General features: G+C 58.5%; 4 protein-coding genes across 4 annotated transcripts; 1 reads left to right on the forward strand and 3 right to left on the reverse strand.

Moving 5' to 3' along the window:
• Window positions 1-200: 200 nt before the first annotated feature.
• On the reverse strand, window positions 201-6,008 carry CDEST_02535 (Putative ankyrin repeat-containing domain superfamily; the record flags this gene model as incomplete). Its single annotated transcript, XM_062918694.1, has 5 exons — window positions 201-341; window positions 483-4,822; window positions 4,922-5,066; window positions 5,201-5,428; window positions 5,769-6,008. The coding sequence occupies 5 exons, from the start codon at window positions 6,006-6,008 to the stop codon at window positions 201-203; spliced, it is 5,094 nt and encodes a 1,697-aa protein (XP_062774745.1).
• Window positions 6,009-6,787: 779 nt separating this feature from the next.
• On the reverse strand, window positions 6,788-7,672 carry CDEST_02536 (uncharacterized protein; the record flags this gene model as incomplete). The annotated part of the gene is made up of 1 exon (XM_062918695.1): window positions 6,788-7,672. The coding sequence occupies one exon, from the start codon at window positions 7,670-7,672 to the stop codon at window positions 6,788-6,790; it is 885 nt and encodes a 294-aa protein (XP_062774746.1).
• Window positions 7,673-8,353: 681 nt separating this feature from the next.
• CDEST_02537 (Putative peptidase S8/S53 domain-containing protein) lies at window positions 8,354-12,018 on the forward strand (the record flags this gene model as incomplete). Its single annotated transcript, XM_062918696.1, has 3 exons — window positions 8,354-9,668; window positions 9,866-11,052; window positions 11,221-12,018. The coding sequence occupies 3 exons, from the start codon at window positions 8,354-8,356 to the stop codon at window positions 12,016-12,018; spliced, it is 3,300 nt and encodes a 1,099-aa protein (XP_062774747.1).
• A 664-nt stretch (window positions 12,019-12,682) lies between these two features.
• On the reverse strand, window positions 12,683-13,231 carry CDEST_02538 (uncharacterized protein; the record flags this gene model as incomplete). Its single annotated transcript, XM_062918697.1, has 1 exon — window positions 12,683-13,231. The coding sequence occupies one exon, from the start codon at window positions 13,229-13,231 to the stop codon at window positions 12,683-12,685; it is 549 nt and encodes a 182-aa protein (XP_062774748.1).
• Window positions 13,232-13,526: the final 295 nt, after the last annotated feature.

Raw genomic sequence — 13,526 nt, forward strand, 5'->3', positions numbered from 1 at the left:
AGTAATCATACATGAATTTCAACACCTATAATTGCCCAAATGTGGTCAAGGCTGATGAACTTTGTGCTGATATTGCCTCGCCATTTGCAATGCTCATCAGTCCTCACTTGAAGAACCTCCTGGATACAGACAGCAGGGCAGGCTAAACTACGTAGCAACACGGCTCGTCGCCTCTCTTCACCTACATCCGCCTTGTCGACTCACCACTCTCTTTCTCCATCTTCGACCAGGATATGTGTTGGGTCGTGGACCAGGTCTTTGTAAGGCATACACTTGAAGCAGAGCCCAAAGTTGCCGTAGCAGCTGTCTCCCGTGCACTTGTACAACGGGCCCCAGATTCGCTATCGCGTCATGTTAGCCAAGGACGTTCGATTCAGGGGAAGCCGAGAGAGCTCCTCAAATCCATAGAAATCGAGGATTTGGATGAGTCTGATGGGCACCGGGAGGCAGGATAGGATCTTTCTGAGAACGGAGAAACTTACGCCGCGGCAGGCATCGCACGACCATCCGTCGTGTTCCCTCAAAAGGGCTTCCCTCGAGTCTTCCGCCGTTGTTTCCCTCTCCTCCATCATCTGCTTCACAGTATCAACGACAACATCTGGAGCCCCGTGGTTCTTTGCAATCTCCAGAACTGTCCACGTCCGCTCGCCCGCCGACACCGTCTCCTCGAGCCCGGGACACCCCTTCTCGACCAGGAAACGCATCACTTGGGCCTTGGACTCGTCATCTTGATGGGCGTCCCGACTCGGGGTGTCATCCACCAGACGAGGCCGTCGCGCAGCCCAGTGCAGCGCCGTCCACCCGTCGCCGTCGCGGCCCTGCACCAACGCCGGCTCGAGCTCGACCAGCCTCTTGACCAGATCGATGTGGCCGGCCATCGCGGCGCAGTGCAGGATCGTCCGAGCCATGCGATCCCGCGCACTCAGAGTGGTGACGGCGCCGTGAGACACGACGGCCAAGTCCAGCAGCTCAAGGGCGCCCTTCTCGCGGAAGCAGACGTTGAATAACGACGGAAGTCCCGTCCGGTCCACGCCGTCAATCTTGCTGCCCTTGTCGACGAGATGTGTCACAAGCTCCGCGGTACCGCTCAGGAACGCCTGGCCCAGGATGCCTACAAAGTGGCTCCCTCCCGCGTTGACGTCGGCGCCCTTCTCCTCAACGAGGTACCGGATCACCGCCATCTGGTTCTCGGACGTCCTCGTGCAAGCCGCCTCCAGAGGCGTCCCGTGGAACCCGTGCCACTGGTTCACGTCGGCGCCTCGCTCGACGAGGAAGCGCAGGGCCTCCAGCCTGCCAAAGGAGCAGCACACGTGGACCGGGTATCCGAAGCGCCCCGAGTCGTGGTGGACGGGCACGCCCTTGGACGTGAGGAACTTGAGGTTCTCGAGACAACCGCCCCTGACGGCGTTCATGAGCGGCGTGTTTCCGTCCTCGTCGGTCGTCTTGACAGCCGCTCCGGCGTTGACCAGGCGCCTGAGCAGGCCGACGTCGTCTCCGCTAGCGTGCCAGTTCAGGGGCGTGATGCCGTTGGAGTCCCTCGATTCTATATCCGGGCCATACTCGAGGACGGCCGCCATCGTCTTGTCGTCCCAGACGCAGTGGAGGACCGACTGCCCCTGCCACTGGATGCGGTGGTTGACGTTGGCCCCCGCGGCCAGCAGCAGTCTCACGACCTCGGTGTTGGAATGCCGCGCGGCCATGGCGAGGGCCGTGAAGCCGGCCGCGGGGTCGTTGTCGCCAATGTCCACCGCGGGCGCGAACTCCAGGTCCGGGTCGCCGTGCTCCAGCAGCAGCCGGACGGATTCGACGCAGTCGTTTCGCGCGGCGAGGAAGAGCGCCGTGGCTTCGCACTCGCCGAACTCGGTCAGACGCCGGTAGTCCGGAGGCGGCGATGCCTTGGTGACGAGGTGGCGGAGCACGTCCGGGAAGTCGTACGAACACTCCAGCGGCGACCAGTTGCGTGTGAGGGTCGGGATACGGACGTCCGCTCCTCGGCTCAGGAGATGCTCGACAACATCGGGCTTGTTGTTCAACGACGCCGCGTACAGCGGTGTGACGCCTCCCCCCGTCGTCCGTATGTTAATGTCTGCCTTCTCGTCAACGAGGAACTTTACCATGGCCAACGAGCCGTTGCTGGCGGCGATGAGGAGCGGCGCCTGGCCCTGGGGACCTTTGGCATCAACCTTGGCTCCGTGGCTGACAAGGAGCTTCGCCAGTTCCCTATTGTCTCCGCGTACTGCCTCGGTCATGTAGTCCTCTCCTTGCCGATCCTCGATCTTAATGCCCGTGGCCAAGAAGAGAGCACACATGTCTCTGGACGCCGACACCCCGACGGCAAGCCGGAGAGCGTCGAGCAGGGCCTCGCCGTCGCGGGCGACGTCGACATGTCTGAGAATGGCCCTGACGACTTCAACGGAAGACATCGTTACAGCAATGTCTACGCTCGACTTGATGCTGTCGTCGGTGAGATACTGGCGCGGAGCCTCGTCCCCGAAGAGTTCGAGGAGTAACTCTTCCACGACCTGGTAGTTACCGGCGCGGGCCAGGATCCAAAGATAACGCACATGATCATCCGCGGAGAGCAGTCTCATGAGGGCCAACAAGACTGTTGGTCCTCCTTGATACGCAGCCGCCACAAAGACGTCACGCTTGTCGCCGTCGCTCAGGCTAGGAATTGCGGCCGGCGCCAGCAACTCCGCGATATTGAAATGCCGTGAAACCACGGCCCGACATAGAGAATCCCTCCAAAACGAGTCGCCATCAGTGGGCCGGTCGAGTGACACCTTGGCCATCTCATCGTTGAAAATCTCTTCGATACCGGCGTAGGCGGCGCGAATGAGAAAAGGAGCTGGGAGTTGGAAGTCCCCCTCTCTGAGCTTCGCCTGATGGAACATGTGAAGCATGGCATTGCTGCCCAACTCGCCTGCTTCGGCCCGGGATAAGACATCTTTGGCCGCGTCGTCATCCAGGGGAGAGAGGGATAGCCGTCTCACGAGCTCTCCGTGGCCTCCGCTGACTGCCCCCAATAGGGCCGGGAACAATGTCTTCGCGTCAGACTCCCACCCGGGGCTGCCCACAAGAGCGGCGATCTCGCCGATGTCACCGAAGCCGGAGCTCGCGAGCAAGGTAACTGCGGCGGCGGTCCCTTCGTTTGTCTCTGTCGTTCTGATAGCCTCGGCCCGGCTGCTCTGGATATATTGCAGCATCAACGCAACGGCCGCCGTCTCTTTTCCCAAAAAGTCTGCCAGGAATGATTCAGTCTTTTCTCGCGTTGATGATTGAGACTGTGCGAATTTGAAGTGGTGCGGCCAGAAATGGAGAGCATACGCGGTAAAGTCGTGCTGGAACAAAGAAGACTGAAAGGAGCCGCCAGCGGGTTGGTGATCCGATACCCGACGTCTCGCCTTGGAAGAGAAATGGAGAAGAAGACAGCGTAATATGAGTAAGTGCGACTCTCCATCGTCCGTATCGTGCGGCCGGTCCGTAGTCTCAGATCCAGAATTGACAAACGCGTCAGTACATACCCAGCGGGAGAGGTGAACCTCGTTGTCGACCACGTTGACGAGACCGGATAAGCAGTCTAGTATAGGCTCCAAACTAAGAATCGAAGCCTCGTCCTCGTCCTCGTCTCTCGTATCTTCAAGATGGAATACGGATCTGGCGTCTTGCCCTGGCTGGATGGCGAGACTATGCTCGAGACCCAGAGCAGTGACGAGCTCGTTCGGAGAGAGTTTCCGGCGAGAATGCAGAACCCAGCGGATTACGCTCTGCGCCATCTGATTCTCCTCTCTGGAAAGCGAGCTCGTTATGGCACTCTGTAGACTCAGCGGCTCAATATGGCCTTGGTCGCTGAGAGCATGCCGGATCCGCCCCAGCCACTGAACCCTCGTCACACTCGTATGGGCCGTCCTGGCAATCCATTGCAGAAGTGCCTCGCGAAGTGACGTCTCCGTGCATGAGTCCGTCAGCAGATCATGGACGGGCCCCGGCAGAGGGCCATGGCCTGGATGGAGAGCCCGTACCAGCGCCAGCTCAGCGGAAACACGTTTTTCGAGGTCGGAGGACGAGCCACGACGAGCTCTCAGTCTCAACTCCAATGAAGCCACACCAGCGGTTGTCATGACCTCTGTCAGGCCCAACTTAGCGTCTCCCGAACCGGCAAAGAGAATGGGGGGCTTCAAATCGGTAAACTGGAAATAGCCCATCAAGTCCTGTATCAGCCGCGCGGGCCCCCCGTCACCGGGACAGTGCTCCAAGTCCCAGATGGACCAGATGGCTTGGACTCTAATCTGCCAGAGCAGCAGGTTCAGAGTGACGAAGACACGCACCAGATGATATTCGGTCAGCAGCTCGGGCGAGGCAGCCTTCCAAGAAGCCAGCAGTTCGGACGGCCTGAATGCCGGTTCCCTGCGAGGGAGTAGGTATGCGAGTGCCTGGGCCACGAAGCTTGCCAGGACCAGGCGCGTGCCGCTGACACGAGGGCCCATGTCGACGTCTGGATGAAGCTTCAGCTCGCGGAACTGGAAGCTGAAGAGCCGGAATCGGGACCGGACGGTGTGTTTGCTGTTGTCAGAGACAAACCGTAAAAAATCGTTCATAATGGTTGATGTCGACTGATCGGTGGGAATAGAAAGATAGCGGGCGGTTTGGGAGGTTTGGGAGCGCCGCGTCCAGCTGACGAACTCGTCCATGGACAATAAGCCATCCGAGGCGGCTTCATCGGGTTTTACTTGGAGAGAGCGCTCAGGGGCCACGGTTGAGAGGAGGAAACGGAGTCCCTCGTATCGTTCGACAACGGGCCATATCGAGCTAGAAACTCCTTCTGTGACCAGGGCGGGGAAGTGGTCAGTCTGACGCGTTTACTTCGCCGAAGGAACAAAACAACACGATTCTCAAGCGAAGAAAAGGGGGTTCGATTCACCTTGCCCGGAGAAGCCGAGTATCTTCTGTAACGGTTTGTAGACTTCATCCTCCGTGTTGTCTCGCAGCAACTTGCTATGGGGGCCCGGCAGTCCGATGCGAACCTCACAAGTCAAACCCAGCGTGGCTGTGAACTCTTCGAAGACCTAGACACCCTTAGCCAAGTAAACGGGTCGCGTTTATGGATTCTCTTCAATCGCTCATTGAACAGTCTACTGAAGCCGAGGATGCTTCTACATAGAAGAGACAGGAAGGAGAGCCAGAAATGCCGTGTACTTACTCGTTCAGCGTTACTCGAACTGCGACTGAAGACGCTGGCTATTTCAACCCGGAGAGGTACGCTGCTCTCCAGGAACAGGCGGTTGGCGTTGATGACGGTGGAAGCGCATACCCGAGCGGCCTGGAGCAAGCCGAAGCTGGGATAGTTATGTGTGGTGTGAAACAGAGTCACAAGATCGTTGGTGAGCGAGGCGAGGCCGAGGCTTCTATGCGGGCAGCCGACGAAGACCTGGAAGAAGTTTAGCATTGTGATACGCAACTCCACATGGACGTGGGTGAGTTGAAGGCAAGCATACCAGAGCGTACGCAGAGGCCAGAAGGTGATTGTATCCGCTCACCTCCCTGGACGCGATCGCCAGAGCCTGTTTCAATGTCAGGGTCATCAATACCGGACAACCCCAAAGCACTTGATACTCGTTTCAAACAACGGTTGCTGCGAGGTTTTACGCACCATTTTCACAACAACTCCTCCAAAGTCATGAGCCACGAAGGCGAGGGGACGAATGTCCTTCAGGCAACCTGTCAGTCACATCAAGCCCTGCTAACCTGTTTGCCGAGGCAGTTCATACTTCTGTTTCTCTCAAAGACACGATGTTATCCAAAAGCTGGCGTGCTACGATACCTAACCCGGACTGGGTGTACACGGCCTCGCTCTCCCCCGGGTCGACGTCGTAGTTGAAGCTGATGACGCGGGCATTGCTCTTCTCGAAGAGGTCCCGCTGGAGCCAAGGCGTACAGCCCTCTGCCTCCGTCCACGGCATGTCGCCGGGCCGAGACAGGCCGTGGACGAGGACGATGCTACGATTCATTAGCGGCGCAAACTGGCAGTTGCGATGGTAGGTGGAAATGCTAGTTCGTCTCTAAAGGAGCCCGTTGAGAAGCGTGATAGCAAGGCAGAACGTACTCTTTGTCCGGGCCGTCATCCTCTCTGTAGAATGTCTCGGTGGATGCCATAATTGAACTCTCTATCTCTATCTCTCTTCTAGGAGGCCTTTCACCAGGCACAAGTCGTGGTTTTGCGGTTGATGATCTCTGGAGTCATCGTTGGGAGATGATGGCGACGCGGCCTTATGCCGAACTGACCAGTCAGAGATGATGGTCAACCGTAGCCGCCAAAAGGGGAGACCCTTCGTCATATCAGCTTATCCAGTGTGTTTTAAAGTGTGTTAATAAGCTACTCGAGAGTACAAGGACTGACTGGGGGGATCAGGCTGAGTATATGCAAGCTTGCCAGGGGTGGTACTTCAACGCAGGGTACTGAGAGGGTTATATATCTCTATGTAGATCCAATGAGTGTGGTACCATAACTTTTGTACCTAGACACTCTAACTCATAACTGTATTAGGAACATGGACTCTTCATTGGAACAGACCCTGCTTGGCTGCATGATCACGGTGATCTTGCTGACGTCCATTGGCACTCGATGGGATACCGTGACCACTCAATAACCCGGCGCAGGATGACAACAAAACCCGACCATGCTCAACCGAGAAGCTCATGCAGTGAAAACACACTATCGAAATGCACGTAATCAGCAATCACACCCTAGGGCGTCTTCCGCCCAACCTCTTACCATCCACCTACAGGCCTACACAAAGTCCCTCGAGAACTGCGCCGTCTCTAGAGCGCCGGATGACAGCCTCCATAGGTCGCCAACCTGGCTCGACAGCCGTGCCGCGTCGTACTCGCGCAAGTTGTGCGTCCCCGGGTCCCGGGGCTTGATGGGCAGGCATCCCCGCGGCGCCTCGCCCAGCAACAGCGTAAAGTCTTCGAACGCCGTCTTGAGGTCGACCTTGGCGCTGACGTCCACCTCGACGTTGAAGTCCGCGTCCGCGTCGGCCCCCCTACCTCGTTCCAACAGCACCGCGGCGCGGAAGTGTGGCGGCACGCCGTCCTTCCGCGCCTGGTTCTCGTGCAGCGCCCACCTGGCGCAATTGTGCGGCCGCGGGTCGTGCGGCCGCGCCTTGGGGTGTCGTGTTGTCCAGCCCATAACGGTAGCGTAGTGTGTTGTGTCCATGCTGACGGACTCCCCCCGCGTGACGCCTCCCTCGAGCGTGCCGCCATGACTGAAGCCCGCCGAGAGGCTGGCCTCGGTGCTGCTCGAGACGCTTTGCGACTGCGGGTCGAACGAGACCTTGCCGGCGGGGCCGAGGCCGCCCTTGCGGATGCGGACGCCCTCGGGGAGGACGAGGCTGATGATGGCCTGGTGTATCGTGCGGGATGCCTTGACGCGGTCGAGCTGGAAGTCGAAAACGAGGAGCGTGCAGGGCGTGTCGTCGTCCGGGGTCGCCTGACCGTGGACCACGTCGACGAGGGAGCAGCGGACCAGAACGGCCGTCTCGCGAGGGGTAAAGATGCCGTCCGAGTTGAAGCGGAACTGGCTGTCCGCCTCACTGAAGATACCCAGCCCAAAGTCGACGACGACTACAGGGTCGAGGCCGGAGCCGGGGCCTTCGTCTCGGAGGTTGGTCATGAGAATTTGAGGAAAGGAGTGCTCGATCCTTAAGAGTCGGTAGGATTTGCAAATCCTATTTGAAAGGCAAGAACTGAGCAGAGTCGAGAACAAGATAAAGTGTTCAGAATCGTGAAGGGATGGTGGATGGTGTATATCTTGACATCATCCCGTCATCAAAAGGGGGTGAGAGTATCTTGTCCCGGCTGCCTAGCTTTTTTGCAGGATTCAAAGCCCCCACAATCTTTCAGTCGGCTGAAAAAGATGGTGTCCTCATGTACCACCTAGGTAGACGCTTATACCGTCTGGATGGAGGGAGAAGCTGCCCAGCCTTGTGTCAAGAACCCCGGCCTGAAGAGGAGATGTGTGGCTGCGCATGCATCCACGAACAAGGCTCTGGCTGGCGACTACTCGCTTGTGTCTCTATGTAGGTCTTCTAGCGCCGTTTACCAGCAGGGATATGGTTGAATGGGTGAGTCCTTGTATGCACAGGTATGCAAAAGCTCTACATGTCCCGTTTGAGAGGATGACAGATGTCGTCACGAATCCATGATCAACCAGGCTGTGGGAAGCGTATCACCCGCCATCAACCTTGAGTATGTCTCACAAAAAAGCCTAGAAACGCGACCTCGGCCATTGTTCGCTTTCTTCCTGCTGTCCGCTCCAAGTGAAGCACATCACCTCTCCGCCCAGTCGCCAACTATGGACCCTTCACCGGAGTACAATTTCGACCAGATTGTAGGGCACATCAGGAGTGAAATCGACGAGATTAAGCAGCTCGAACGAAAGGGACTCGCGTCTGAGAAGAAGCAATGCGTCGAGAAACTCATCGTCTTTGTGGAAGACAACAGCGAGGGCCTTTCTCGGGACGACGGCCACACGGTCTTACACCGTTTCCTCTACGACGGAAGCATGGCCGAGAACTGCCCGCCCGAAGTCTTCCGCGCGATACTCTTCTACAGACCCGAATGCATCCTCATGTATGACGACAAGGAGGTCCCGCTCGTCGAGTTCATCAGGCGGCGCTCCGAGACCATGACGCGCGCCATCATCGAGTTCATGGCCAGCGACGTCAAGAGCTTCAGCCTGGCCAGGCTGGTCGAGGAGGTCGAGAACTGGATCCCCGACGACTACGGGATTAAAGAGCGCGGCAGGGAGGTCGTTCAGGCTGCCTTCGACTTCTACGACAAGGGCCAGCTGCTGCCGCTCGACATCGAACTCCTCGAGATGCTCGTGAGGCTCGCGACGCCCGACATGCTGCGGAAGGGCTTGGGCAGCGAGCTCAGCCCGCTGGAACAGGCGCTACGTTACGACGTGTCCGTCAAGAAACCAGAGCGGCAGCTGGCGCTCGTGAGGCTCATCCTCGACAAGTGCGAGGAGAGCATCGACGACGTTGTGAACGAGAGGGCCAAGCTCAAGGTCGGCCCGGGCAAGACGGAGGTGTCTCCCTGCAAGCGGAGCGTGTACCAGTGGCACGTCGCCACACGGGAGTCCTGGCATCGCCGGCGTGACGAACAGATGCAATCCGACGCGAACGGTGTTACGAGACCAGCTGGACCGCAACAAGCGAACACTAACGGCGGGCTGCTGGAGGAGAGGCAGAGGATGAAGGGGACGTTGCTGTCCAAGCCGGGACCGCCGGGCAAGCTCTATTCGATCCCGGGGATCAACAGCACTGCTCCAATGTCCAGACCCGAGGACGCGAGCACTTCCAAGCACATCCGTGGTCTATCCAGCAATCTCAGGCCAGGTCCCAACAGACAGCACGCAATCCAGGCCGGCCAGGAGAAGGAGGGCCAGCACCGGCCTTTCCAGTCGCGCATCGGCCCGATGAACCGGCGGATGGCCAGCGAAACGCGGGTCACCAAGCAGGAAATTGACAACGCGGACGAGGCGAGCAAGAGTGTTCTCCGGGAACTTGGGCTCCGATTCCTCCGGTGGACGCTTTTCAACCGCGGATCGGGGGACGTTACGTTGGAAGAGACGATGCAGAGCTTCTTTGGCACCGAGAAACAACGTGAGTTTTGGCTTTTGTTTGTTTGTTTGTTTCTGGTAATACGCTGGCTATACGCTTGCTGGTCTCATGGTTCTATACGATGGATCACTGGGAAATAGTGCAGTAAAGCCAGATGAAATGTCATCCAGAGCAGAAGACAACCCAACCCTCTGATCATCTTGCATACCATGTGTTGCTAACAGAACCATCTTATCTAGACTATTACTTTGCAATGGACCTTACAAAAGTCTACAAAGACATGACGGAGCCCCTCGTCAAGAGCTACTTTAGCCAGCGGAAGCACTACCACGTCCTCCGTCACGTCGTGCTCCCGCGCGCCCGCATCCTCCTCGAGAACGAGAGTGACAAGTCCACCCAGCCACGCTACACAGACCAGCTTCAGTTCTTCCGCTGGTTCCGTTCCTGGGGCGTCGAGAAGATCCTCAAGGTGGTCGTCGACGACCGCGCCCACCCGCACCGGGACGAGGAGATTGAGGAGGTGCTGGCCGGTCTGCGCGGCAAGGAGCCGCTGCACCAGAGGTCGTTCGACGTCGAGGTGCTCGACTGGCGGAAGGAGGACCTGTGCCCCGAGGTGATTCGCACGGCGGCGCCCCAGGTGCGCGAGCTGCACTTATACTGGAGCGGGAGGAACTCGGTGCTTCGCGGATGGAGCGAGCCCGAGGGGCTACCTCTGCTGGAATCCCTGAGGACGGTCTATCTGTACTACACGCAGCCTTCGGTGAGCATGAAGCGCGTCGAGGCCAACGTTGCGGCCTTTATAGAACGCATGATGCAGCCGAGACCGCGGTCCAAGGAAATCGCCCGGGGGGCACACGATGAGGTCCTTGTGAAGCTGCCACAACGCCAGCCGACTCTAACGCCGACCTCGCTGGCCAGACAGATGACGAGGACGAGCCTAACCGAGACCCAGGACTCGGACAACCTGCTGCCCAAGATCACGATTCATGACATGGGACAGATCACGGTGGCGGGGTTGTCGACCTCGGTCGGCACCGCGGGCTTGGGGACTGGGGCCGTTGAGCAGCCGTGGTTCAAGTACGTCGAGGACTTCGTCTCGATGATCCCACCCTTGCCGGACAGCGCCTACAGCGCGGGGAACCCCCACTTGCGGCGGGTGCGGGTGGCTCTCATCGACGATGGCGTCGACATCTTCGACAAGGGCATGCGAACGCTGCAGCCGCGGTTCCGCGAGGGCCAGAGCTTCGACCAGACGATGCCCGACGGGCCGAACCCGGTGTACTCATCCGTCAGCGGGCACGGCACGTTCATGGCCAAGTCCATCCTGCGGATATGTCCCTTTGCCGATGTTGTGCCATATAGGCTGACCACCATTCCGGATCCGACGGGCAAGATCCTGCGGCCGGAGCCGGGGAGTGCGGCCAAGGTGAGTGAGTGGACGGACAAAAGATTCTCTAGAACATGGCTTACACGAAACGGTTTCCTATTCCTGTTGATGAACCGCATCCTCTATCTGTCATGTTCTCCATGTCATTGCATGATCACATCTTACTGCCCACATCTACAAAACGATAGTTACTGACACACAGAACAGGCCATCCGGGCCGCCATCTTCCAGGGCGTCGACATCATCAGCATGTCCTGGACGATCCGCAAGGACGACAGCGAGTTCAACAAGCCCGGCATGAGCGAGCTGCGCCGCGTCGTGGCCGACGCCCGTACCGCCCGCCGGCGCATCCCCATCATGTTCTGCGCGGCGAGCGACGACGGCAACCAGGCGCGCGGCGGGCAGCACGGCAAGGAAGAGCTGCCGCGCGACATGGACAAGGACATCTTCTGCATCGGCGCCGCCGACTCGAGCGGCCAGGTGTGGCCCAAGGTCACGGACCAGAGCGGCCTGCACTTCATCTTCCCGGGGGTCGACATCAAGGACGTCACCGCGGGCGACGACGGGGCCGACGGTACCGGCACCGGCACCGGTACTACCCAGCTCCACGACCTCCTGAGCGGCGGCAGCAACAACGGGCGGACGGGGTCCTCGGTCGCCACGGCGCTTGCGGCCGGCCTCGCGGCGCTGCTGATCCACTGCACGAAACTGGGGTTGTACTACACGCGCGAGTGGCGGCACAACGCGGACCGGGCGGCGTCGGCCGAGACCATCATCCAGCCGGCCCTCGTCGACCAGATCGCGTCCTTCACGGGCATGAAGAGCGCGCTCGACAGGCTGAGCACCGACAGCCGCAGCGGGACGCGGTACGCGAACCCGACCGAGGTGTTCGGCCGGGCCACGCAGGGCTTGAAGGAGTACGAGGCGCGCGGGGGCACCGAGAATAACCTGCCGGACTCGCTGGGGCCGATCGCCACGCTTTGTAGAAACCTGTGCGAGGCGTGAGTGTGAGGGGTCAGGTTAGATGTAATGAGGTATAGGTGTTGAGTTCCTATGGAGGGGGGGAAGGGGGGAAGGGGGGAAGGGGCGGTGATACATATATATATATATATAAGTAGAGCGAGATGGGCTGACTCTTGAATAGTTGTAGAGGGCCCATCTGACCTTACCTTGGTGAAGGTCGGTATCTATATGGGAAGAAATTCAATAGCTGACCGAGACATAAACAGAGCAAAGTGTAGAATCCATCTTGGCCCCAAGGTTCTAGACTTACTCGAGACGAGCATGGCTGACTACTGCAGTGGACAAAGAGTCTTTGGGGATGCCAAGGAAGCCTGAGGAGCAATACGTAGCTTGAACGAGGTATATTATGCTTCCGATTCAAGAAGTCCCAGGTCTGGACAACACAGATGAGAAGACTTAGGGGTCAGATTTGAGCATACCAACTCTCCGAGTTGGCGTTAGAATATATTTGATGTTCCGGAAGGCGTAATGGCTGTTTTGCCTTACGCTTCCATGGCATATGGACCTGCTCTCTGGCTTTCAAGCTTTTATGAGCTCCACTGAGGCTCTTGACGATAGCCTCTAATAGAATCTTTCCCGTGACAAACCAAGTATACCATCCCTCCAGCCCTCCTCTTCATCCAGTCCCACAGCCGACTCGGCTCAGCTACTGCTCGGCTCTTACAAACTCCTCCGCGTCGCCCCAGAAAGGATAACCCCGGCAGCACTCGCACTCGAACCACTCCTTCCGCAGGAGGTTCAGTTGGCGGCTCGCTCTCCTCCCGTACCACATGGCCAGCCAGATGGCGTCGCGGGCCTGCTGCCTCTGGAGGGCCCTGACCCGTCGCACGAAGCCCTTGTTGAACTTCCGGGCCCTCAGGACGTCCCCGTTGTTCTTGCTGCGGATGTCCACGCGGAGGCTGCGCATGTTCCTCTGGTACTGGTCCCCGAGCTCGCGGAACCAGAAGTCGTACTCGCGCACGAGGGCCCGATCGTCCTCTGCCTTCTCCCTCAGCAGGTCCTTCCGGTCTTGGAGGAGCTGGTTCTGCTGTCTGATGGCGACGCAGCGTACGAGGCCGGATCGCTCGGCGGGCTTGTGGTTGTAGATGCCGTATCTCTCGATGGCGCCGAGGCCCGCATAGCTGCCCTTAGGGTGGCAGACGATGGGTGCCGGGCGAGGAAGGGGGACCATGGCGTGGAAGATGTCGTGGAGCATCTTGCCGTGTGTGTATGCGTGTGTGTGTGTGTGTTTATTGTAGGGTTGGAAGGAGATGAGGGCTTCTGATGAGATGTGCTTGGAGAAGCAGTGAGTGAAGGTAGCTTGTCTGGTTATTCTCGGCGGTGGTTTGCGAGGTGCAGCTTTTTTTCCCCAACTGAGATGATATAGAAAAGGTGTGATATTTTTTTGTTCTGTGATTTCTCTGCGACTGAGCCGGTGTTGAAGAAGCAGGGCATCCATCTTTATACAGGCGTTCTGGGACCATCTATAATTAACCCGTCGATTGGTTCGC

The sequence above is a fragment of the Colletotrichum destructivum genome, chromosome 2, assembly GCF_034447905.1.
Source record: "Colletotrichum destructivum chromosome 2, complete sequence".
Classification (NCBI taxonomy): domain Eukaryota; kingdom Fungi; phylum Ascomycota; class Sordariomycetes; order Glomerellales; family Glomerellaceae; genus Colletotrichum; species Colletotrichum destructivum.